The sequence below is a fragment of the Monodelphis domestica genome, chromosome 3, assembly GCF_027887165.1.
Source record: "Monodelphis domestica isolate mMonDom1 chromosome 3, mMonDom1.pri, whole genome shotgun sequence".
NCBI lineage: Eukaryota > Metazoa > Chordata > Mammalia > Didelphimorphia > Didelphidae > Monodelphis > Monodelphis domestica.
The window spans coordinates 80635400-80661965 of NC_077229.1; the positions used below are offsets into that span (position 1 = coordinate 80635400).

The 26566-nt window shown below is 48.2% G+C and overlaps 2 protein-coding genes across 4 annotated transcripts; one reads left to right on the plus strand and one right to left on the minus strand.

Annotated features, from left to right (window-relative positions):
- Nucleotides 1-9521: 9521 nt before the first annotated feature.
- Nucleotides 9522-17510, plus strand: ABHD8 (abhydrolase domain containing 8). The gene is made up of 5 exons (XM_001370032.4): nt 9522-9848; nt 13914-14664; nt 15256-15426; nt 15673-15889; nt 16398-17510. The coding sequence occupies exons 2-5, from the start codon at nt 13922-13924 to the stop codon at nt 16560-16562; spliced, it is 1296 nt and encodes a 431-aa protein (XP_001370069.1). The 5' UTR covers nt 9522-9848; nt 13914-13921; the 3' UTR covers nt 16563-17510.
- A 131-nt stretch (nt 17511-17641) lies between these two features.
- Nucleotides 17642-24684, minus strand: ANKLE1 (ankyrin repeat and LEM domain containing 1). 3 transcript variants are annotated; one of them, XM_007489771.3, is made up of 8 exons: nt 24373-24669; nt 23715-23867; nt 23341-23446; nt 21514-23221; nt 21057-21228; nt 19419-19578; nt 19183-19312; nt 18718-19022 (listed from the first exon to the last, which is right to left on the minus strand). In XM_007489771.3, the coding sequence occupies exons 1-8, from the start codon at nt 24528-24530 to the stop codon at nt 18850-18852; spliced, it is 2760 nt and encodes a 919-aa protein (XP_007489833.1). In that variant the 5' UTR covers nt 24531-24669; the 3' UTR covers nt 18718-18849. The 3 variants fall into 3 exon arrangements, with proteins under 3 accessions (XP_056678250.1, XP_007489833.1, XP_056678251.1); XM_056822272.1 differs by having other exon boundaries at nt 17642-19022; nt 19183-19578; nt 24373-24676; XM_056822273.1 differs by lacking the exon at nt 18718-19022 and having other exon boundaries at nt 19206-19333; nt 24373-24684.
- Nucleotides 24685-26566: the final 1882 nt, after the last annotated feature.

The following is a 26566-nucleotide window of genomic DNA, read 5'->3' on the forward strand; positions in this document are numbered from 1 at the left end:
CCAGAGGCAGAAGAATCCATCCTGCCTCTCAACAATAGCTGGGACCAAAGGGGAGGCAGTGGGTCATCTTACCAAAGCTAATCTCTCCAGGTCTTGTCTTCCATCTCCCAGAACTATCCTCTGAGGAGACATTCCCTCTGTCAGGGGGACAAGGCTTGGCTACCTCTCTCCCAGAAAAGAGAGGGGAAGAAGAGTCTTCTCTCCCTCTCTCCCCATTTCCCTCTCACTTTCCATCCCCCCTGTTCCCCTCCCAATCCTTCTATTACATGAGTGCAAAACACTGTGCTAGACACTGGAAGATAAAGCTGGGAAAGTATGTTGACACCAGATTGTGGAGGGCTAAACTAAACTGTTTATGTATGATCTGGTAAGGCAAAAAGGTGCCATTGAAGAGTTTTGAGGGGAGGCAGATTCTCATGGAGATAGGTCTGGAAGCTTGTGAAGGACAGATAGAAGAAAGCAGACAATGAAGGTGGGAAGACTTACTCTTAAACAATTGATATAATTTTTTTCTCAATTACATGTAAACAAAAGTTTTTGACATTTATTTAAAATGTTGAGTTCCAAATTCTCTCCCTTCCCTCCCACCTCCTTAAAAAAGCAAGCAATCCCATATAGATTCTGCAGTCCTGCAAAACTTTTCCATATTAGCTATGTCGGGAAAGAAGATACAGACCAATACCAAATAAGTTGTAAAACTACTCTTCTCTTTGTATTCAGACACAATTAGTTCTTTCTCTGGAGGTAGGCAACATTTTTCATCATAAATCCTTTAGAATTGTCTTGGATCTTTGTATTGCTGAGAATAGCCAAGTCATTCACAGTTAGTCATTGTACTCATTTCTGTTACTGTGTATAAAGTTCTCCTGGTCCTGCTTATTTCACTTTATACATCAGTTCATGTAAGTCTTCCCAGATTTTTTAAAGCATCCTGCTTATTTTTTCTTAAAGCACAATAGTACTCCAATATATAGATTCATAATAAATTCATCCCAATCCTATACCACAACTTGTTCAACTATTCTCCAACTGATGGTTGTCCTTTCAATCTCCAATTCTTTGCCACTACAAAAATCAATGCTTTATAGCAGTGTATTTTTATACATTTAGGTATTTTTCCTTTATGTTTGACCTCTCTGAGGTATAGGCCTCATAGTGCTATTGCTGGATCAAAAAGTAGGCACAGTTTTACAACCCTTTGGGCATGGTTCTAAATTTCTCTCCCGAATGGTTGGATCAGTTCACAACTCAACCAACAAATAGTGCACTAGTATACCTAGTTTTCTGAATCTCCTCCAACATTTATCATTTTTCTTTTTGGTCATGTGAGTCAATCTGATAGGAGTGAGGTGGTACCTCCAAGTTGTTTTGATTTGCATTTCTCCAATCAGGAGTGATATGTAGCAATTTTTCATATGACTATAGATAGCTTTGATTTCTTCTTCTGAAAACTGCCTGTTTAGATTCTTTGATCATTTATCAATTGGGGAATTTGTATTTCTGTAAATTTGACTCAGTTCTCTATATATTTGAGAAATGAGACCTTTGTCAGATACTCACTATAAAAAATTTCCCCCAGTTTCCTGCTCCCTTTCTAATCTTGGCTACATTGGTTTTACTTGTGCAAAACTTTTTTAATTTGATGAAATAAAAATTATCCATTTTATTGGTAGGAAGACTTACTAGGTGATTATTGCAAAAATCCATGTAGGTTATAATGAGGTAACTTATTGAAGAGGAGACGGGGAAATAGAGGGGAGGGAGATTCTGAGGGGTTTTGCAGAAGTAGCATCCACAGAGCTTACTAACCAGGTAGATGACCTCCTGGGGATAAGCTCAACAACATTTGGAGAAGAAGGTTCAGATGGGGGAGAGGGGGAGAGGTTGTAAGTGGATGGTAATCCACTGATTTCTGAGATTTAGATGTCATCTAGTTCTAACCCTATCATTTAACTGATGAGGAAATGAAACTCAAAGAAAGTGATAGATTTGTCCAGACATCCAAGCACTAAGCAACAGAGTTGGGGTTGTGTTATTTCCATTACACTCTGTTGCCTCTCACACTACACTGCCTGGGTGCCTTGGGGAGAGAGAGCCAGCCAGCCAGCCAAGAGGACTAAGAACCTTTAAGCTTCCTTTATTGTTCAAAGAGCTATGGGATCTCTGCCTTGAGCTGGCCCCAAGAGCCTTCTTTCTCCCCTGGCAATACACAAGAACTCCTTTCAGTGAATCCAAAACATGCCACTCAGATTCCATTACCAGACAGAGTCAATACTCTAACAAGTGATCAAGGTCAAGGTCAATTACCAGAACCATCCCAGCAAACCTCTGGGGCCAGAATATGGTACCCAGACAGAGATCTGAGCCAACAAACTGGTAGACTTTGTCCTGATGCCTTCAATGGACTCCATACCACCTTCCCTGTCCTATCAAAGCAACAGGAAGACCAAGTAGAATGAAGACTGAAAAAAGGACATTAATTTAATATTCAAATATAGCACAGCTGCCTGATCTCACCATCCCAGGTACCATCATTTAGACTCATTCCATTTTGTTAATGTCCTTGTTGACTGTTTGCTAAACCGTACCCAGGACTAAACACAATATGCCATTCGGTGGTAGTGAACTCTGCTCAGACCACATCTAGCCTTTCTACAGTTATTTTTGTCATCATTTTTCTAACCCTCATTTTCTCTTTTGGTACCAGTTCTAAAACAGAATAGTGACAAGGGCTAAGCTATGAGAGTTAAGTGACTTGCTTAGGGGCACACAACTAGGAAGTGTCTGAGGTCAGATTTGAACCCAGGTCTAGGTTTGGTGTTCTACCTAGCTGCCCCTGTTACTACTTCTCAAAAGTTCTGAATTTGCCCACCCCTCCTTACTTACTTACTTACAGGGGGTCTGCAGCACCCTGGGTGAGATCCTAAGCATCTGAATTTTAAGAGAGCCTTTTGTTCTGGGGGCCTTTCTTATATCTGGGGGAGGGGAGCTTACCTAGCCAAGAGTCCCTGCTCTGGGGTGGGTCATTCTCCCACAGGGGATGAAGTCTTGGATGTGGGATGGTGTCAGCAGAATGATGGATGGGATACAGCTTTGGCATTCAACCTGCAGCACAGGTTTCGCAGGATAAACTGTTCCACCTTGGCTGAGGCCTGGCTTTATTTTATACCCTCATGATCACACATCTGCTTGGCACACAGTTTCATTCTCAACATACATGTTTCCATAGAACCTAACAACAGACGGGAAGGCTAGGGAGATAATCAATGAAACATTGTTGCTAAGTGGAGGGACAGAGGGTAGAATCAACATGACCCAGATATAGGTTGGAGAATTCAGAGCACAGATTTGCCAGAAATTTTTATGCCTAGACAAAAGGGTCCTATCTAAGTGAGTATATAAGAATCCTTAGGCTTAATTTTGTAAGTGGGCTCTCCTGGTAATATCCCAGGGGGACAGAGTGGGACATCTGTATTAACCCCGCAAGCATGTTGCTCTCATGTATTTTTCCTGGGGCTAAGTAAGAATAATAATCATAGCAATTCCAATAATAAGGGAATGTTAATAAGGAAAGTCACTTAGGGGAGTTTCAGTGGGTGTTTCCATCCTTCCTGGGGACTGCTTTACAGTCCCTGGTGTGATGTTGTGGAAGTGAGAAAATGGAAAAATCTGCAACAGAAATGCAATAGCTGAGACTGCTGAGCTGTCACTCAAAAGAGAACATTCTATTTGGAATGATGACCAGAAATGACTGTTGAGAAAGGATCAGAACAAACTGAAAACTGGGTCTCTTTGTTTTTGAGACAGAAAGAAAGACAAAGTCCAGCTCTCTGATTTCTCTGCTGTGTTACAGTGACTGAATTTCCAGACCTGTTAACCCATTTCCCCAATCTGAACTATATTCTACCATCCTCCAACCTAGGAAATATTCTAGTATTAGGGAAACCCCAAACCCTCTTTCTTTCCATTTCCCTATCTTTCTCTTTCTCCCCAATAAACCGCTTACTTAATCTTAAAGAAGAGAAAGGAGTGATTTAATTGATACATCATAATACTTACTATGAGTTGATTTAGAGAGATCAACAGAAGAAGCAACTGGAAAGGGAGGGGGGAAGGGAGGAGAAGGAACAAGGAGAGAGGTGAAACAGGGAGAGTAAAAGGAGGAAAGGAGGAAGGGAGGAGATTGGCAGATCTGATCTTTAGTTATCATTTATCATTCAAATAATCCCTTATTACACTGGTTTCCATGTGTGACTGTGTCAAACAGCGTGGTCTTTGATGGCTCCGGGCACATCAGCTCATCAATTCAATCATTATCTCTCTCTATGTATGACTCCCAAATCTATACATCCAGCCCTAATCTTTCTCCTGAATTTAGCCCTTCGTTACCATCTGACTTCTAAACATTTACAAAACATCTCAAAACCAATATGCACAAAATCAAACTCATTACATTTCCCCCGTATTTACTCCTAAGAGAATAGAACTGTTGGATCTGGAGTCAGGAAGATCTAAATTCAAGTTTCGCCTCAGATACTTCCTAGCTGGGTGACCCTGAGCAAGTCACTTAATCTTGCTTGGTCTTAGTTTGCTCATCTGCAAAATGGAGATAATAATGACATCTACCTGATAACGGTGGTGGTGACAATAAAATGAGATCACTGTAAAACATTTTGGAAGCCTTAAAGTGCTATAACAATCTGTTGTCATTGTTATTCCTCTGAACTTCTCCTCCTTACCAAAGGCATCACCGTCATTCCATTTGCCTGGGTTTATGAACTTGGAGCCATCCTTTACTCTTCCTCTTCCCCTACCTCCCATTGCCACATCCTGTCAATTCTAACTCCCCAGCATCTCTCAAATCAGACCTTGTCTGCATTCAGGAGGTCTCATCACCTCTCATCTGACCTTTGATGTCAACCTCCTCATTGGTTTTCCTGCACTCTCTTTCCCCTCCAGGCCAGCCTCCACACTGTTTCCAAATAGATATTCCTAAAATGCAAACTAAAAATTCCTCTATTGTTCAGTTGTGTCCAACTTTCTGACCCCATGGGGGGTTTTCTTGACACAGATACTGAGTGGCTTGCTATTTCCTTCTCCAGCTCATTTTTACAGATGAGGAAACTGAGGCAAACAGAATTAAGTGATTTGCCCAGGATCACACAGCTAATAGGTCTCTAAGGACAAATTTGAACTCAGGGCTTCCTGACTCCAGGTCTAGGTGTTCTATCCACTGTACTATCTAGTTGACACTAATGAGTTCAGTTTCATATGTGTTGATTTCGAGATGTTTTGTAAATATTTAACAGTCAGATGGCAATGAGAGGCTAAATTCAGGAAAAAGAACTTCTCTACCTCATATTTAAAGTCTTCCACCATTAGGCTCCTACCTACTTTATCTGACTTGCTCATATATTCTCCAATGTAGTTCAAATGACCCACCAGCTGTTTCCCATACAAAGCATTTCTCAGTGCTTTTACATGTTATCCCTCCCATTTACAATGCCTTCCTTTCTCACCTCTGCCTAAAAGAATCCCTATTACCTTGCTAGCACAACTCAGATTGTCACTTGTTACCTGAGGCCTTTGTTTACCCCCTCAGTTATTAGTATTTTTGACCTCTTGAAGTCAAATTGTGAAAACCAGTAGTAGTAGTAAAGACAATGTAATGTTTCCAAGCTGTGTGACCCTGGGCAAGTCACTTAACCCCCAGTGCCTAGGCCTTACCACTCTTTCTGCCTTAGAACCAATACATAGTATTGATTCTAAGGTAGAAAGTAAGGGTTAAAAAAAAAGACAATGTAAGAGAAAAAAATGAAAAACTGAAAGCTGAACTTCCAGCTAAAAAAGTTGCCGGAACAGGGGATAGCCCATCTAGCAACCATATTCTTCCTCCTGAACCACAACCACAAACTTCCTTCTAAAGTTTGCCTTGAAGTGAATAATAATCAAAAATTCTAATGAGAAACTATATTCTACACAGCCAAGAAGATGGAATAGTAGGAAGAAGTAAACTGAGTCCTGCCCCACATCTCTACCACCTCCAAATTGAACCAGAAAATGCACAAGACAGAATTTTGATTCAGAAATCCAAGAAAGAATCACAGTGAGTCATTTTCTCCACCCAGGTCAGCCTAAGTAGACAGACAGCAAGGGCTGTAACTATAGCAATTGAAGTAGGCTTTCATTTCAGTGCAGGGAGAGTCTATTTATCAGGGCAAGAGGAGGTCTCAAATTAACACAAAGGGACCTGACTTTGTGCAGAGTACAAGAATAGATACCAGCTGGGTGCTCTCTTGTTCATTTTTCAGTTCTAGGTCACAGATAGAGTTCTAAACTCTAGCCCAGTCTGAAGACTGCAGTAGAATAAACAGGAAAGGAATCCCAGAACAAAAGAGAACCTATAGTTCTGTCATTCTGAACCATCAGAACTTTCCAGGGACACCTGGGTCACTCAGTGGATTGAGAGTCAGGCCTAGAGACAGGAGGTCCTGGGTTCAAAATTGGCCTCAGACACTTCCCAGCTGTGTGACCCTGGGCAAGTCACTTGACCCCCATTGCCTAGCCCTTGCCTCTCTTTTGCCTTGGAACCAATACACAGTATTGATCCAAGACAGAAGGTAAGGGCTTAAAAAAAAAAAAGAACTCTCCAGTTGCTGATAGCAGCTGAGTCCAGCAGCAGTTTATGGAAACTCTAACTAGGAGCAAGACCACAGGTATATAGCTTAGATACAAACCCAGGTCAGAATTTGTAAAGTTCTTACTAGGAGTACAGTGATTGCTCTGGATTAAGCCCTTTTGGGTGAACAGAAAGTTTGGAGGTCCCAGCCTGAGCTATACCTGATCTTGGAATAACACAACACTTAATAAATACCCCAAGAAAACAGCATCAGGAACCCAGAATACATATCAACCCCAAAATCCCTTTCAGAAGTGCACAGAGCCTGGCCCTAACATGAAGTTCAAAGTCAAGAAGGGGGCTGGAAGAATGACCAAACAAAAAGAGAATCCCACCCTAAAACAATATTGTGGTGATAGATATGCTAAAAACAAACCGAAAAGAATAGAAAAGAAAAGGAAAGGAAAGCTTCAAAGAAAACAGTTTGAGCTCAAGTTTAATTAGAATTTGTGAAAGATTTGAAGCAAGAGTTAAAAGAAAAAAAGTTTAAATGTTTCTCTGAATGAAATGAGAATGGTAGAGGAAAAAATTGGGAAAGAAATAAGAGTTGTGAGTTTGGAAAGGAATAAAAGCTTGAAGCAAGAAGTACAAAACCTTGTTCAAGAACAAACTCCCTGAAAATTAGAATGAATCCTATACAAGGAATAATGTTCTAAATTAACTAAATAAAATTTCCAAAAAAAGAAAAGGATGAATCATATAGAAGATAATGACTCTGTGAGACAACAAGAAATAAGAAAGCAAAAAGAAGAGTTAAAGAAATAGAAGAAAACGGACAGTACCTTACAACAAACACAACTCAACAGGAAAACACTGAGGAGAAGTGATTTAAGAATCACTGGGGTCTAGCTAGTTGGCTCAGTGGTTAGGGAACCAGCCCTGGAGCCTGGAGGTCCTGGGTTCAAATTTAGTCACGGAAATTTCTTAGCTGTATGACCCTGAGGTAGTCACTTAACCCTCATTGCCTTGCCCTTACCACTCTTCTGCCTTAGAACCAATATATAGTATTTATTCTAAGATAGAAGATAAGAGTTTAGAAAAATAAAAAGAATCATTGCACTACCTGAAAGCCCTGACCTAAATAAGAACCTGGACATATTTTTTAAAGCCATACAAGAAACTCAGGAGTAGTTTAAAATAAACAGCATTCACAGTTTAAAAATAAATAAAAATCACATAAGAAAACTAAGACAAAGTGGAAATAGAATCCACTGATCATCTCATGAAAGAAACCCCCAAGTGAAAACTAAAAAACAGAACAGCCCATATCTGGAATTACTGGGTTAGAGAAAGAATGTCACACTTTTGAAGTGTGGGTTAGTTTTGCTGACCTATTTTCTGCTTTTTAATTCTTAATCATAAGGGATGACACTCCAGTATCTTTGCCTAGAAAACCCCAAATGGAATCATGAAGAATTGGAGATGACTGAATTAGGGGTGGCTCTCTGGGAAGGGGAGGAGGAAGAGTTTGGTGGGAAATGTAATCGCTAGAATTATAGCTAGAAAATAGAGGTTCCATAAAAACAAAAGCAAGCAAAAAAAATTTTTTTAACAGCAAAATACTTTAGAACTTTGATCAGCACCATGACCAATCCTGATTCCAGATGAATGATGATGAAATAGGCCTCCCTCTCAACTGAAAGGTATCAGACAAGTTTCAAATGAGTCATGAGCTGCTGTGTTGGTTTATTTATTACAAGGGAGTTTGAGTAATGGGGAATCATTGGGAAGTGATAACAATGTAAACAAATCCAACACTTTTTGTGTGTTCATTTGCTTGTGTAGTTGTATAAAATGTGACTGTGTTGGAGTTAACTGAACAAGTTGGAGAGCCGATTGTTAAATTTTCAGGAATTTCCATTTTCTAAGGAATAAACTTGGAAATAGGCAAGTGCTACATTAGGGCTTGATATTTCTGTGTGTGTGGATTGTCAACATTAAATATGGATTCCATTTTTAAATGCCCCCCCCCAGGAGAGCAGTTTGTTAAAAAGCATTTTTCCAGCACATCCGCAGGCTGCATCCCACCAGTACAATGTAATTTCCTTGAGGGCAGGTCTTGTTTCATTTTTCTTTTTATCTATCCCCTGTGTCTAGCACAAGATAAATTGGTTGTGTTCAATTAGTAAAGGTTTGCTGAATTGAATTGACTTGAAAGAGACACAGCGCTGTGCCACTCATCGCAGAAAGGACCTCGGAGATCATTTAATTCAGCTCCTCCCCCCCCTCCCCCCCCCCCAGGGAATGGGAGCTCTGAAGGGTTGACTTGCCCAAGGTCATGTAGCAGAGCCAATGTTCCAACTCAGATACTGCGACTCTAAATGTATCGATCTTCTAGAAGAAGGAAAGGGTCGATTACTCCTGGCTAGAGCCCTCGAAAAAGGTTCCTGGAGGAGTTTAGAGGACAAGATGATGGAGAGAGAGTATGATAACTGACTGAGGATTGGAAAGGCTGTCCAGTGGGAGATTTGGACTTGTCTGCTTCCTCAGAGGAGAGCTGGGAGTAGTGGCTGCAAGCGGCGAGAAGGCGCTTGATTTAACAATCAGTCACTAACCCAAAGAGAATGGGTCTACGTTAATAGGTAGTGTGCTCCCCATCCAGGGAGGCCAGATGACCTCTTATCAGGGATACTGTAGAGAGGAATTCCTACCAAGGCTAGAACAAATGGATGAGTAAGGTCCCATCCAGCTGTGAGATCCAGTGACCTCCCGGCGACTCCCTCCCATCCCTAGCTCACCTTGGGTGGGAGGGGCAGGGGGGAGAAATGGAGGGGAGTGTCGCCATGCGCCCGCCTTTTTTCCCTCCATGACGCTTGTGATTGGCTCCTATCTAGGCCAGAGCTGCCCAGGCTGCGGATTGGCTCGGGTGCCTGCCTGTCCCTGAGCATGGATTTTCTCCCTCTACCCCTCCCGCCCGGGAGGGATTTAAAGGGCCTAGAATTTCTCTATGGCTGTGGGATGCGAGCGCGTTGACCTCAGCCATCCTCCAGCCCCCCAAACTCCCGCGACCCCAGCTGGGCAGTGGGCTAGGAAGAAGTCAAGCCAGGGTCCGTACCCAGACGGGCGCCCGCCACCATGTAGAGCCTAGCGACTGCATGTCGCGGTCGGTGCCCGGACTCCTGGGTCCCCCCGCAGCCCGCAGCCTCGGCCCGCCAGGGCCACAGATGAGGTGAGTCGGAGGGAGGACTAACCGGGGGTGAGGAGCAATGGTTTGGGTGCTTTGGGGCGAGGGGGCGACCCCTGCAAGAGAGGGCTTGAGGGTTTGGGGGGCGGGGTGAGGAGATTTGGGGATCTTGGGGTTCCAGGAAGGGCAAAGGGGTGCCAAAGAGAAGGTGGCAGAAGGGACCCCTTGGGAGCTTGGAATAGGGTCAGAGTGGGTAAAGAATCTAGGAGGAGGTCCCCGGGACCAGAGAAAGGGATGGGGGATGGGGGAGCGATTGACTGGGGGGGAGTGATTGGTTGGGGGGAGGGGTGAAGATGAAAGAATCCTCGCGCCATACCGGGGCCTAGGGGGCAGGAATGGGGAACCCAGGAGATGAAGGATGGGGTCCTGGAAAATGGAGAGGGTCCTGGAGCCGCAGGGCTGGGAAGGGAAGGGAAAGAATCTATGACTTGGAGCTTAGGGCCCCCGGATGCCCCTGCCACTTTGCCTTCTAACCCTGCCATACCACCTCTCCGCCCCCACCCTCTCATTTGTGCTGCCGCTGCAGGTGCAGGATGGGGGCCAAGGCAGGCAGGCAGGCAGGCAGGCAGGGCGAAGCCTAGATCCCCTTCCGCCCCTGTCTCGGCCTTGGCATTGGCATTGGCTGCATCGCCCTCTGCATTAAGGGGAGAATCAGGAATGTCATTGCTCCTGACTGTCCCTTTTTGGGTTCCCTCCCCCCATTGTGCCCAGGCTGTACCTATAGGGCTAGAGCAGCTCTGGAAGAGGATTCCTACCCCCACCCCCTCCTATTGGGCCTTAGGGAGGAAGAGCTGAGATAAAGTGACCTGGGACTGGGAGACTAAACTATAGTACCCCCACTTCATAACCAAGGTAACCTTCCCTTGGGTGGGGGGGAGATGTTCCCCAAAGCCCAAGGATATCTGTTATGTAACAGGCAAGGCCACAGCCTTGTAACCATAGTTACCAAGGGGGGGCTGGGGGACTGAGGGGAGAGGCAGGAGAAGAGGCCTCTGGGGATGCAAGGCCCAGGACCTCCTACTGTCCTCCCCATTCTGGTCTCTAGGCCTTCTTGTCTTAAGACTTGGGCTTCCCTTCCTTAACATTCTCTTGTCCCCAGCACCTCTCTTCCCTGCCTCTTCCTCTATCCCTTACCCTATGCTCTTCTCCTCTGCCCTCTGCTTATATCCCCTCCTTCATGCCCTTCTCTCCATTTCTGCCAGGCTCCCTGTCCTCCAGCACCCCTTCTCCAGAGCAGTGTGTCCCCATCCCTCAAATCCCCTTATGTCCCAGTATCTTTTACCCCTTGTGTTTCCTCAGCCCCAAGTATCTCCCCCCACTTCCTATCTACATCCTACACACATATACATTTCCTCACAGATTCCCCTCCACATCCTTTCCCTCCTTCACCCACACCTGCCCCCTTCCTCTATTTTAATACCTCCTCTGGTCATAAAGTCAGCTTCAGATTCCCCAGTTCAGTCTTCCTCAAGCCAGATTGGATAGCTCTGGCCCCCAAAGCTCTCCTTTGCTCTTCTACTTTCGAGCATTTACTCATTCACTCAGAAGAGCCTCTCTCTTTGCTTGTTGAGCCCTCTACCTTTCCTTCAGCATCCAACTCAATCAAATGCTATCTCTTCCAGGAAGCCTTTCCAAACCTGCCTCATGGCTCATGACCTTCCTCTTGGACCTTAGAGAACACTTGGTGTTGTCCCTCTCTAGGCAAGAGGCAGCTTAAATATAGTAGATTAAAGATCTGACCTGAATTCAGATCCCACCTCTGACCCGTACTGGCCAGTGCAACTCAGTGATTTAATCTTTCTGTGCCTCATTCATAGCCCCTGTGACTCCCTAACTTTCTAAGGGGCAAGAGGGAGTTTGTTCTATCAGTGAAATTTCTTTTGGTCTGAACCAAAAAAAATCCCAATATCCCCCAAACATTTGTGTAATATATCGTAAGGTCATAATTTGTTTGTGTCATCCCTGCTGGACTGTGAGTTCCATAAAGATAAGGGCTCTGTCTCGTGTAAATGTTGTATCTCCCCCTGGCACTTAGAGTCACAGGATCTTAATTTTAAGTTTGAGGCTAGGAAGAGAGTGTCTAGCCCAACCCTCTCATTTTACAGGTGAGAAAACTGAAGCCCAGACAGGTCAAATACTAACAAAACTGGAGTTTGAACCCAGGACTCCAGACTTCAGTCCTAGGACTGCTCTGCACCCAACAGTCACTTAATATTTGTTGAACTAAGGAATGAAAGAATGAACGAATGAATAAATATACCCTCTTTCCTATCCCCACTTTAGTGTTATTATTAGTCCTTTATAAGCTGTTTTACCACATCCCTTCTGTCCCCTAATGTCATCTTCCCCATCAAAGAGCACTCCTCACCTCCATTCTTCCCTATCTCTGAGGTCTCTCTTTTCCAGTCTTTAACATTCTGTGAATCTAGGATTCCATCACTCTTGCCCTCACAGATTCCCAGAACTCTGAACCCAGCTTCTCCAGTCTTTTGAGGCCAGGCTTACTTCCTTAAACAAGTTCAGGGGACCTTGCCCATTGCCAAAATCCAAGCCAACGTCTCACACATGATGCTGAGGGCCCCACTACCTACTCACCCATCTCCACTGAAGTGAGAGACAGTGAGTTACACATCTGGAAGAATTTTCCTGATGTTTGTACTGTGAGTAAGAACAGGAATGGAGAAGACTATGGCACCATTTTCCTGGCAGAATACTGTTTTTCAGGCACAGACTCAAAGTGAGTGAAGTGACTTCTGGCATCTCCTCTCTTCCCAGAGATTTTTTGACTTTTCAAATTAGACTATTCAGTTATTTTTCTAGCAAAGCACAATTCCTACACCCACTCCACCATAGGATTGAGAAAGTATCCCCTGGAGGCTGGTATGAAAAGTACTTCCTACAGGCTTGGACTCCATCCCTGATCTCTGGCCTGGAATTTCCTTCCAAAGCCCCCACTAAGACATTAAATCTTAGCCAAGGGGCCAACCATACTCCTCACCTCTGACCTGACTGGGACCCCTGCCCCCCTCTTCCTCTCTCCAGACTCTGAAACTCTGAGCTTTGAAACATAACCCCCACATCCTTCATCCCCCCTCCAATTTTTTGTTATAAAGAATGGTTCTCTGGAAACTGAAAAGGAAAGGATACAGGGGGGAAATTAAGCACTTTAAAAACAAGATTTTTTTTTTTTTTAGTAATGTAAGGACTTCTCTAACAAAGGAGAAAGGATAGGACAAGGTACTGGGGGGTGTGTGTGTGTGTGTGAGAGAGAGAGAGAGAGAGAGAGAGATAGAGAGAGAGAGAGAGAGAGAGAGAGAGAGAGAGAGAGAGAGAGAGAGAGAGAGAGAGAGAGAGAGATTGAATTCTTTCCTATTTATATTCCAAAAGGCTGGAAAGAGAGAAGCTGTAAGGGGTATGGGACTAGGGTGAGAAAGTATAAACCTTCAGCAGGTAAGACTCATTGAGTTAACAAACAAGACAACTATTGACTCCTATAGGTCTTCTTCCCACTTTCCATCCCCAAGTATCCCAAGTGTCAGAGCTCTGAGAGGGCCCTTAGAATATGGAACATAGAATGTCAGAGCTGGGAGGGCCTTTGGAACATGGAACATAGGGTGTCGGAGCTGGGAGGGCCCTTGGAACATAGAATGAGGATTATTGGAACCCGAAGGAGCCTCGAAGACCAATGGCAAACCAGAAAGAGTACTAGCTTAGGAATCAGGAGCTCTAGCTTCTAGCCCAAACTTTGCCATTGTGGGACTTTGTGGTCCCACTGTGAGACCTTGGACCAGGCACTTTTCCTTCCCAGGCCTCAGTTTCCTCATCCAGAAAATATGAAGATTGGATTGGTCCAGATGACTTCTAAGGTCCTTTCTAGCTCTAAGTCCTATACCCTAAGAGTTCTTCCATTGCTGCCAGCCTAAGTTATTTGCTGTTCTGACACTGTTTTGACGTTCCTACTCTGTTTAAGAGTCTGAATGGAAGACCCCTTGGTTGGTATCTCGTGTGGTGCATAGCCAGGCCCTCACCTCAAGTCCTCTCTTCCACCAGGACACATCATGCTGACCGGTGTGGCTGATGGCATCATGTGCTGCCTCCTAGGCTCAACAAACAATGCCGTGGGTCCTCTGGAAAGCGTTGAGTCCAGTGATGGCTACACTTTTGTGGAGGTAAAGCCAGGGAGAATCCTTCGGGTGAAACATGTGTGCCCCCCTCCTGTGGGAGACCAGCCACCAGCGCCGATACAGCCAGAAGGGGAGCAGGGCGGGCTAGTTCACTGCAAGAGGCGTATCACAGTCTTCCGCAACGGGCAGCTGGTGGTGGAAAACCTTGGGGATATGCTTCGCACTGACCTCCTGCAAGTGTACAATAATATTAACGAGACGCCTTCCCCGCTGGAGCTGGAGTTGTCTGAACCTTCTTCCATGATGGGAAATGGGCAGGGTGAAGGAGTCCGCCCGGGCTCAGGGCCTGGTGGACGGCGACGGAAGATTCGGCGTCCCAAGCGTACCATCAATATCGACTGTGAGAAGCGGGTCACCAGTTGCAAGGGTGCCCAGGCGGACGTGGTCCTCTTCTTCATCCATGGTGTGGGTGGCTCCCTGGCCATCTGGAAGGAGCAACTAGACTTCTTTGTTGGGCTGGGCTACGAGGTGGTGGCTCCGGACCTGGCAGGACACGGGGCCAGCTCTGCCCCACAGGTGGCTGCTGCATACACTTTCTATGCTCTCGCTGAGGACATGCGAGCCATCTTCAAACGCTATGCCAAGAGGAGAAATGTGCTCATTGGGCATTCGTATGGGTGAGGCCTTGAAGGGGTTGGCAGTTGGTGGGGAGGGGCAGTGTCAGAGAGAGGGAGTACTATTCCTGGGATGGAGGACCCCTTGGTTCTGGCCCCTCTTTAGTCACCAATTTGTCATGTGGCCTGTGGCAAGTTGTTTCTCTGGGCCCCAGTTTTTTTTTTTTGACTTGAAACGGGACAGACTGTCTCTTCTAGGAAGGGGGGAGGGAGCAAGGAGAGGAGGCAAGTTCTTGGGGCAGGGGATCAGGAAGAAGTCAACTGTCCTTAGGCCTGTGACAGCTCTAAAGCACAGCCCTGTGTTTCACAGGGCCCTTCTCCTGTCCGGAACCTCTTTCCCCAATTTCCCCTGCTCCTTGGGATCCCCAGCACTTAGCAGGGGGCAGCACACAATAGGTGCCTAATTACTGCTACTGACTGACTAACATTAAGTGGCTGGCCCTTAAGTGCTTATGGATTGATTCTGCACCACCCTGAGGGGTTAGGTCAGATGAGGGGCAGTGGCAGTTGAGGGGAGCGTTCTTTAGAGGGGTCAGGGGGACCCAGGCTCTTCTCCAGTCATGCTGAGCGGGGCACCTCTCCCTGATGCTGCAGGGTTTCCTTTTGCACATTCCTGGCCCACGAGTACCCGGAGCTGGTTCATAAAGTGATCATGATCAATGGTGGGGGTCCCACGGCCCTGGAGCCTAGCCTTTGTTCCATCTTCAATATGCCCACCTGTGTCCTCCGATGTCTCTCACCTTGCCTGGCCTGGAGCTTCCTCAAGTGAGACCTGGGGCCCAGAATCTCTCTGGAGGGGTTTTCTCACTCTGATATTGGGACTGGCATAAAGCCCCTGGGGTGGCCTCAGGAGGGATGTGGCCCTGACTTCAGAGCTAGCATGCTGCCCACAGGGTGGCCCTGGAGGGGTTCTACCCTGGCTTCGAGGCTAGCACGATGCCCAAAAAGGGGTTCAGGTACAGATCCCCAAAATGATTTCCACCCCTCTCCCCCAAACCCTTATACCCACAGGGCCGGCTTTGCTCGCCAGGGGACCAAGGAGAAACAGTTGCTGAAGGAAGGCAATGCCTTCAATGTATCTTCCTTTGTGCTTCGGGCCATGATGAGTGGGCAGTACTGGCCAGAGGGTGATGAGGTCTACCATGCTGAGCTTACTGTACCTGTTTTGCTGGTGCACGGCATGCACGACAAATTTGTGCCTGTAGAAGAGGATCAGCGTATGGCGGAGGTATGAGGAAATACAGGGGCACTGGCACTTCTATCTCAGGATCACCAAGAGAACAAGCCACAAAGGCCTCAGGAAACATTGGGCTTGGGGTTGGAGGGGGGCTAGATCTCATGGTAAGAATCTTGAGGGTCAGTTCCACCTTAGGGAGGGGATTGGAACCCTGGGAGGAGAGGATGGAACCTTGAGAGGAGTGTATGGAGCCCAGAGAGAAGGGGATGGAACCCTGGGAGGAGGGGATAGAATCCTGATTCTTGACTTAATACTGGATAAGTGGACCTAGAGGGATGGCTAAAAGGAGAAAGGGAACTCTACCCCATGTTATTCCAGGAGTCAGAAGGAAAGACTTCTTCAGGGTGATGGTCAAGTTGTAGAATTCCTCCTCCATCCCCGTCTCAGAGGGACTGGGTAGTGATTCATTTTGGAGGAAGCCTGGCTCCTTTTAGAGAATGGTCAGTTTGACCTGAGGCAGGGGACTGGATGGGATGACCTCTGGCCTTTCCTCCTCCAGATCCTCCTCTTAGCTTTTCTGAAGCTCATTGATGAGGGTAGCCACATGGTGATGCTAGAGTGTCCAGAGACAGTCAACACGCTGCTCCATGAATTCCTTCTGTGGGAACCAGAGATCCTGGGGCCTCCTGACCATCCTGACGCCAGTGCCACTGAGAAGAAATAAGCGGATAGATGGATGGACAGACCGACCAATAGGGCGCTTTTCAAAAGGCGGGTTGCTGTAGAAGACGCCTTCCCTCAGGCCTCAGGGAGGGCCATGGTTGCCCTCCCTCCGGCTAATGGAGGGAGAGAGGAAAGCCACGAAGAGGGGCCCCCTCCCCACCCAGGGATCGAGGTGTGCCCAGTGGCATTCGGAGTTGTCCAGCAGGGCCAGACTGGCCACTGAAGGAGGGGGCTGAAGCCTCCCCCCATCCCCATCCCCCTTTCCTGCTTGTCTCCTTTGCGTACCTGTAGGCGCTATCTGGGGAGAGAGCTCCCCATGGCAGACTGCCTGGGGGAAATTAGGGATAAACCCCTACCCGCCTGGGAGGGAGATGGCCAGGCCTGGCTTTCTGGGAGGGTTTGACAACCACCCCAGGCTGGCCAGAACAGCAAGGGGACCTTCTTCCCGTGCCCAGCTATGGCCTCTGGCTACCCCAAGCAGGACTAGTTATATACCATTCCCAATATTTCTAGGGAGCTGGAAATCACCCTCTATAGTTAAGGACCTTGTACAGAAACTCGCCTTCCTTCCATGTTGCAACGCCTCCCCCAGACCTCCCAGATCCCCATTCCAGTTCTCAGTATTAAGGTCTACTCCTTTGTCTCCCCACTGGGCATCTGTCTTGTGTGTCTTTGCTGAGGACTGATTTCTGGAAGGTGAGAGTTCTCTCCGTCATCAGCACCGCTGCTCCTGGGGAAGATTCTTCCTCCCTCCTTCCCTCTCTACGGTCCCCTGCCTTCTCCCACCTGATGGGGCTCCTCCCAGCTGGAAATCCCCTTTCAGCTTGAGAGAGGGGTCTGCTGCTGCCTGTGGGGGCAGAGATGGAAGTGGGTGGGTGGGTGGGAAGGGAGCAGATGTGGATTGTGCAGACCACATCCTGTAGCCCAATAAATGTGACAATCAACGTCATCCCCAGGCCTCGTATGTTGTGAGCTGGGTTCCTGGAATCTAACCTAAGCTGGATTGGGCTTCTGGCAAGGCTCCTTCTCAGAAACATGTCTTTAAATACATAAAATAAAAGAGATGGGATTACCAAGGAAACCAATTAGACTAAAATATAATTATCAAAATAGGACACTTTAAAGTTCACAAACTCCAGGTTAAGACCTATGGTAGAAGGTTGAGCTTAAGTAGATGTGGAAGAGCCTTCAGCCACTTCTGTGGGGGATCCTATGTAGAGGGTACAGTTTGGGGCCCAGAGCACTGTCTACATGGCAGGGAGTTCCATTCTACTGGCCCCTAACTCTTCTATCACCCACCAAATCAGCCCAGCCATTTGGCAATCCGATTATTCAATAGGGGCTGGGGTTAGAAAGAATAATAGGGCACACTTCAAGGCTCCACCAGTAGAAACTAGCTGTGTGACTAGGCAAATCGATGTGCCCTCTCTGAGACTCGGGTTCTTCATGGATAAAAGTGAGGAGAAAGAAAAATAATCATACTGCTTCTGTAAATAGGGATAAAAAAGACTCTCATGTGGGCTCAGTTTGCCTTGGAATCAGGATCCCGGGGTTTGAGTCAGCACTGCTATTCATGTACAGGCCCCCATGGCATCAGGTGGGGCCCTTCTCCTGTCTGGGCCATAGTTTTCATACCTATAAAATGTTTTCATATCTATAAAATGAAGTGGGTGGATAAGAGCTCCTCCCATCATTGGCATGCTAGGATTCTGTGGCTAATAATTCCGTCATCAATGTCACAAGGCCTTGAAAACCCTTGGGCTACCAACAGCACTGACATCTGGATGTACTGAGGCCTGCATCCCCAGAGCCAGAAATTGGGAGGGGAGGCAGCGGCCAGGCGCCCATTCCTAAGACAGAAACCCTTTGGCTCCTTTAAGGACAGTGGCAGCCTTCCCACAGAGGAAGAGCTAGGACTGTTGGCAAGGTCTCTGCTTTCAGCAGAGATGAGGGAGCCAAATTCAGCAGGCACAGCTACCTGCTGTAGGTTCCTCGGTCTCCCAACAGTTGGAGATGTGTCCAGAGCCCCTATCCTTGGAGGCTGTCGCTACTGTTTTATGTGGCCAGTGAGTGACTGGCAGGCACACACAGGATCTCCTCAGGCCTGGACACCTGGCAGAGCCACTTGCATGTCTTGGGAACCCTCGGAGACCAGCCTTCCCATCTTAGGGCCACTCAGTGCCTGCTGCCTTGGATCTCTGATGGCCTCTTGGGTCTGGTCTGCAACTCTGGAGACAGGAAGAGCCGCTCACAGACCTGCTTCAACAACCAGAGGAGGATGCAGCCATTCAAGTACCAACTGGGACGTCTGGAGGCCGAAGCTGCCGTTCCCCTTCTGCCAGGAAGATGCCCAGAGCCCGGTGCAGCAGGTGTACACCCAGCCGTCTGCGCCGATGGAGCGGCCAGCTTGCTATTACCCCATAGTAGTGGCCCTTCTTCTGATTGGAGAGCACTTGCATCCCTGGGAGATAAAGAGACCCATATCCATACAGAGACAGGGAGGGAGGTTGGAGAGCCATTAGGGAACTTGCCCTACTCCAGTGGGAAGTGCAGGGTCTTTCCCAGGGAAAGGGACTTGTGGGACAGGGACTTTCCCATCTGCTGCCCTGACTGGCACGCACCAAGGGCATCCACCAGGCACGCCTCCCGAGTATAGGCTTCTACTGCAATGACATTCTGGAAGCAGTGCAGAGAGACCACACCATGGCCAGTTGCCCAAATGTCCAGGATGTGTTGCACCTTGGGGCAAGTCTGTGAGGAGAGAAACTAGGTCTTGGATCCAACAATTTGGCCATGCCTTTTTGTACCCCCCACCCCATTCCACACCTCGCCATCTGCCACCTCCCGATCCCAGCACCTGCTTCTGCCTGTTCCGTTGATGGCTCAGGGCCTCGGAGAGGTGGGAATATGGTCGAGTTCGAGTGCCCTTGCCCACATAGAAGATGGCATGGATAAAGGTCTGGAAGCATTCAGCTGGGCTCAGGATATGGCATCGGGCAGGCAGGTTCTGGGTCACCCTGGAGTAAAAACAAATGTCTCCACAATGTAGGTGATACCTGTGGTGCCAGTCTGTTCCACACTTTTCCTGTCCTGCCTCTTGGTGCCCAATTCATCATCCCCTGATCAGTGTCCCCACCCCTCTCACTTTAACACCACCACTGCTCTATTTATCCATTAAGGCCTGAGAGCATGTTGCCTTTGTATGTTTTTTAACAGTTCTCATGTATTTTGGAGGTCAAGTTTTTATCTCAAATTAAAATTTGCCACAAATTTTCCCCCCCAATCTATTTTCTTTTTATTTTGCTCATATTTCTTTTTGTTGTACAGAATGTTAAAATTTTTTTTATATAAAGACATCTCTCTTGTTCCTAATAACTTCTTCTTTTGAAGGGGGGGGTGTCTTCTTTCTGCAATTAAGATAAATATATTCTTTCACTTTCTTCCATCTTTTTTGTAGTCCTTATATTTAAGTCTATCATAAAGCTGGAATTATTCAATGAGTATGGTGCAGGATGCAGGTCTAACTTATTTCCCACCATGCTGCTAATCCATTTACCTTTTAAAAGTAATAAATGCTTTACTGATGTTTTTCCCCTCATATTCTTGCCACTTACCAATGATTCTCTCACCCACACAGAACTCTCTTCTAACAAACCAAGCAGTTTTCCCATGTCCATTTGAAACTAATGAAGCTTTCTCCAGTTCCTTTCCCTCCCATTACGTTTAATGAACATTTATCGTTTTCATGTATTTTATTAGCCATAGACTGGACTAGATGGCCTTTGAGATTCCTTCTGTATGAATGCTAGAGCTGGAAGTACCCTTAGAACATAGTCTACAGAATGTCAGAGCTAGAAGTGGCCTTAGAATACAGGATATGTTCCACACAGAATGTCAGAGCAAGGAGGAACCTTAGAACACAGGATGTCAGGGCTAGGAGGGTCTTTAGACACAGGATGTCAGAGCTGAGAGGACACTTAGAACAGAGAATGTCAGAGTTGAGAGGACTCTTACAACAGAGAATGTCAGAGCTGGGAGGGACTTTAAAACACAAAATGTTAAGAGCAAGGAGGCAACTTAGAACAAATAAATGCTGGAGTTAGGAGAGCCCTTAGAACACAGGATGTCAGAGCTGGGAGGGAAATTAGAACAGATTATCAGAACTAGGAAGGAACTTAGAATACAGAATGTAGAGTCAGTGCTGGGAGGGTCCTTAGAACATAATTTTAGGGCTAGGAGGGACTTTAGAAATTAAAATGGCAGAAGACAGCCCAAAAATATTAGAATCAGAAAGAACTTTCAGGACTATCACATTTATCCCTTTATTGTACAGTTGAGGAAACCAAGGTCCTGGGAAGGGAAGAGATTTTCCCAAAGTCATCCAGGAGCCTTTTGCAAAGTCAGGACCTGAACTCAGGCCCATTAACTGTCCATCTGAGGCTCTTTCTTCTAGATACCAAGATACCTACCTGACCCCTAGTGGCAGTTTTCATACCTTGGATCCAGGAGCAGGTAGGTGAAACTTGACTTAACAATCCCTTCTCGCCACCTCTGGGTCCGGTCTGGCTGGTCAAACTGCTGGGCCAGGACATCCTCATCATCCTGGGCATTAGGGACACAGCCTGTCTGCAGGGCCAGGGTCAGTTCTGGGCTGTACCTTGTTGGGGCTGGGCCACATCCAGACCAGGAGAGGAAAGAGTCAGAAAACTACTGGGCTCACTGTCAAGTGGGGAGTTAAGTGTGCACTGATGAATCCTCTCATGAGAGAAACAGAGGCCCAAGGAACAGACTTACCCATAGTCACAAAGTAGATCCTCTGACTATGAGGACAGTCAGGCTGAGTTTATTAAAGATTCCAGGATTCTTGGGAAGATACGTTAAGCCTCCCTCACCTGGACGTGGGATTTCTCTCCATCCCAAAGCCCCATCACCTCCCCGGAAAGGGAACTTACCAGCTGGCCCCCTAAGGCTCCCCTCCTTCAGTCGCCTCAGATAGTATTGTCTGGTGAAGGGAGTGATAGGGCCTGGGCTCTCCCCGAGGGCCCGGAGATGCTTCAACAGCTCCTGGTTGGACAGGGTTGAAGGGTCTTGTGGTGGGAAAGGTGTAGATGGATCACAGTTAATTCGTCTATCCGTGATTATGTCCTCAGTGTGCACTGGCAACTTGAGCCCAGCCTTGGGATCAGTATGTATATGTTCTGTGGGCTTTGGCCTAGAAGGCTGCAGAGACTGTCCCACAGGGAACTGTTTGGGATGCAGGATTGGACGTGCCCTCGATGGCTCTGGAGGCTTTCGGATGCAATTCTGGTTGGTGCTGACTCTGAGGCCTTGGAGGACATGGTCCTCCTCATCTTCACCATCCTCTGTCAGCCATATGTTGGCCCCATCCTCACTACCCTGGGAAGTTTGGTCATCAGTTAGGAAGTCATTAAAGGGGTTGTCTTCTGTGAATTCTGCCAAGTTGCCAGTCTGGGTGGTGGGGAGAGCTGCTCTGGCCACCTCTAAACTGTCCAGGGTTAGGTACTTTCCTTCCCTAGGACTCTCATTACCCCCAGAGCCTGGGCCATACCTTCCAGGAGGTATCTTTGGGGGTGGGCCTTGCTCCCCACTATTGCCAGAATGAGAAGTGATACTGCCCTCTCTATTGTGGGAGCTCAAGCCCTTAAGCTTGCAGGATATCCCAAAATCTTGGGGCTCTGGGGGGGAACCCAGCACCAGTCCCCTCAGCTGAGCATTCAGGTGGATCACAGGGTCTGTCATGGCTGGTATCATGTCTGATTCATCCAGAGTGGGCTGGGAGTGCCAGGTATTCAGTATCATGGCCCTGAGCTCGGCCCTCAGGGATGCGTAGGTCACATCCTTCTTCAGGGGCCCTGATGTCTGGGGAGCTTTGCTATCTGGGGAGCCCATGTCCACAGGCAATATTTGGGTGGGGCTGGACTCTGCAGTGTTGCCTGGCTGGGACCCACTCCCACTCTTTTTGGGCTGAAGTGGTACAGCCCCAGGAGCCTCTGGGGTGACTGAGCTGGAAGGGACAGCCCTGGGTGCCTGGGCATCAGGGCCACAGACTTCCACTGCAGTGAAGAAGGACTCGTTAGAGGAGCTGCCTGTTTCAGCCAGGGGAGAACTGGGAGGTGTCTCAGTTTGAGCTTTCCAGGAATAATCTGGGCCTAGGTAAAAGAAGCAGCTGTGGTCTGGGGAGATATCATCCTGTCCCAGGTGGGGCACAGAGCCCAACCTAGGAGCTAGAGGTGTGGATGTGGGGTGGGGTGAGAGAGGTGCAGGGAAGCTGATGTCAGGTTCAGAGACTTTATCCATCCTGAGTCCTTTCTCCTGTGAGAGCTGAAGATGAGCTGGGAGAGGCTGGCTTGGGAGGCTGTGCCCAGCCCCTAAAGCTGTCCTCTCCACCTCACTCCCATCCAGCTGGGCTCTGACTATGCTGCCCAGAGGCCCTGGGCTAAATGTCCTATCTGAAAGTCCCCAGATGCTGGTGTCAAGGTCCTCTCCATTCAGGGCTGAGAAGGGGCTGCCACCTCGATCCTCCCCTCTGCAAAGGGCATGGCAAGAGGGCGCTTCCTGGGGGCCAGTATGTTCCCTCAAGATCTCAACACACTCCTTGTTCCCCTGCTCCAGGGCGAGGTCCAGTGCTTGTTTCCCATCCTATGAGCAAAACTGTTAGAATACTAGCCCTCCCCACCCCCCCACCCCCACCTTGTGCCTTTCCCCAACCCCTAAAGAAACCCTGTGTCTTCCCTGCATCTCCTCCCAACCCCAGACACCTGGTCCTGAAGCTCCGGGTCCCCTCCTTCCCTCAGAAGGAGTTTCAGGCACTTGCAACAGCCCCAGGATGCAGCTACATGCACAGGGGTCAGGGCATCCTCAGACCTAGAGACAAGAGGCAATCAGAGCCTGGGAGCACAAGACCAGGAGCTTCCTGGCTGTAGGGACTCTGATCGGTGGGGGGGGAAGGGGTGGTCCTTGTAGGGTCCTCAGATCGAGATCTCCCTCTATGAATGTCTGTTCCCTTTCCAAGGGCCCCCTCTTCAGAGAATGGCACTGCTGGGAGTTAGGGCGGGTAGGGCAAGTTGGGATGCTAGTCCCCACCGGGGGAGTTCGTCACAGGCCCATGTAAGACTGAATGTCGGAGCAGTACCGGGCATTGGGGTTCGCTCCGTGCCGCAGCAGCACCATCAGGCACTGCAGGCTGCTCTCGTGCTCGCTCCCTGCCGCCAGGTGGACCGCAGCCACACCATCGGACAGCACCAGGTTAGGGTCAGCTCCAGCTCTCAGCAGCGATTCCACCACCCTGCAGGGAGCAGAGAACCTCGAATTGGAGCGGGGCCCAGATCCCGGCCGGAGCTGGCCGAGCCTGGAACTGGCTCCAGAACCTCAAGCGCCCCCCAGCTGAGCCGTGGGCCGCCAGAGGTGCAGAGCCTTGAGCTCCCCGACTGAGCCTGGGCCTCAGGAGAAGCAGAGCTGGAGAGACTCTAGGACAAGCACTGAGTCCCAGGAAGAGCCAGAGTCCTGAGTGCCCCGGCCAAGCCCGGGAAAAACATGCTCCAGCATTTCTGACAGCCCGGGCCCCAAGAGGATCAGAACCTCGAGAGCCCCGGCCAAACCGGAGTAGATGTGCCCCGGCTCCCCTGACAGCCCAGCCCCAGGTGGAGCAGAGCCCTGAGCGCCCCGGCCGAGCCCAGAGTCCCTAGCTGAGCCCGGACAGCCCGGGGGAAGGGATTTGTTCTTCCCTCCTTTGGGCGGTAGGGTCCCAGCCCCTACAGGGCAGGAGGGCTTGCACCGGGCCGGCCTCTCACCGTTCCTGTCGGTCACACAGGGCCTCGCGAAGCCTCTGCGCCAGAGCCAAGGCAGCCGGGATCGTTTCTCTCCTCTCCCGGCCAGGTGGGTCCGGGCCGGGACCATCCACGCAGTCTTCTGTACGATCCGCTGTCCGCGGTTCCCTCGCCGCAGCCATTCGAACTTCCCTCCCTACTCTGTGCGCCTGCGCAACCTGTCTCCCGGCTATTGGCGGTCTCAGTCTCCACCATCTGAGGTATGACAGGGGTGGAGCCAGAGGTGTTACCGCCTCGGAGCTCTGGGATCTGAAGAGTTCCTAATCCCTGGCTCCCACACAGCTGAGATAAACAGGCGGGCGGGGCCTGGGCGGAGGAGATAAAGTGCGAGGAGGAGGGCGAGCTGGAGTGGACAGCTCCCCGGCTTTCAGGTCCCGGCGCAACAATCCCGAGTCTGTCCAGGTTGGGTGTTCCCGCTCACTGCACAAACACGATTAGCCAAGGTCACGTGAAGGCATGAGTGAAGTTGGAACTACCGGGGTATTTGGGAAGTTCTCTCCAGCCGCTTGTGGCAGAGGACCGACTCCTGTGCAGCAGGGCAGCAGCCCAGGCACTGGCTAGTCTTGTTTAGGGATTACCCTTCCAATTCCTATCTCTACAGAGATCTAACAAAGAAAGGCTCAGGGAAGGGAAGAGGATTGTCCAAGATAGTGTGAAACACAACCCCATATTAGTTTCCAGCGCTGATCAGGTAGCTATGTGGGAAGCGAGGGGAGATACTTAATTAAAATATAACCCGTCACAACACAACAGAGCAAGAGGTAAGCAGTGCTGCTACTCAGATTATAGCTGGGTCCTTGTTTGTCTTGCTGGTTGGGTCCCTGGTTTCTAGGGGCTGCTCCAAACCAAATCACTGTGAAGACCTTCCTAATAACTGGACCTGTTGGGGATGAAATAGACTGCAGATGAATTCTTTCACTGGGGGGTCTCCAAGAAGCTGGTTTCTCAGGTTGAGATTGTACTAATGGACTTCTCTCTGATTCTGATTCTCTCAACTTGACACTCATCACTGAATTACAGAATCTTTGATTTGAAGGGGAGCCCAAATGTCTCCTGTCCAACTCCTGCTAAAACAGCAGGCATCCCTTCTTTCCCTGGTACATTATTGATGCCACTTAAAATACCTCTAGTGGGGTATTCACTCTCTCCCCAAGCAACCCATTCCATCTGTCAGGATGTCCCTTATAGTGAAGTGGAAACTATTCTCTATAGCCAATTCCGTTCTCGAAGACCATAGCTCTCAAAATACTTGGAGACAACACCAGTTCCTCTCAAATAGTCTCTTTTCCAGACTCAAAATCTGTAATTCCCCATCTTTGTGCTAGCTCTCTTCAGGAAACAACAAAGATTACTTCTGGGCCCAGTTTCCAAATAAAAGATTCTCAATCTTACTGATTCATTAAATGACAGGTTTCCATGGAGAAAATCTGATTGGGAAATGTTCCCACAACACTCCAAGTTCTTTAAAGATAGTTGTGTTGGACCTCAGCCACAGGACCACAGATTTAGAACTGGAAGGGAGCTTAGAAGTCAAGACAGGTGAAGTGACTTGGCCAGTACTACAGGTAGTATTTATCAGAGATGGAAGTTGAATTCAGTTCCTCTAACTCTAGAACCAGTGTGTAATCTTTCCATTGTATCATGCTGCACCTACAACATTAACTGGTCTTATTCCCAAGCATTTCAGGAAGGGAAAACTCAGTTTTCTGCTAACATCTCAATATCCCTCTTCCTGTCCACATTCCCAAGTCCTGATCTCAGAGGCAGAGAAGACCTCAGATATCTTCTAGTTCCATTTTTACCTAATGGCCTGTATTCTTGACAAGGAGTGACCTAGCCTCTGCCTGATGCCTACATTCTGCTGGTCTATAGACATCTTCTGTCTCCCTACCATTTTTCCCACTGCTGCCCTCTGGAGTCAAACAAAACAAGTCTGGTGCTGCTTTTCACCTCCCCACCCATCTTCACATCTATGAAAAGAAACACCATGTCCCTTCTAAGTCAGCTCTTCTCCTGGTGAAATATCCCTTGTTCCTTCAGGCTATCCTCATGGCCTAATTCCAATCTCCCCCCCCCCCCCCATCCTGGCTAGTTTTCCTCTTTTTATCATGCTTATTCAGCACTATTTCTCCTAAAATGTGACCCACTTACATATACA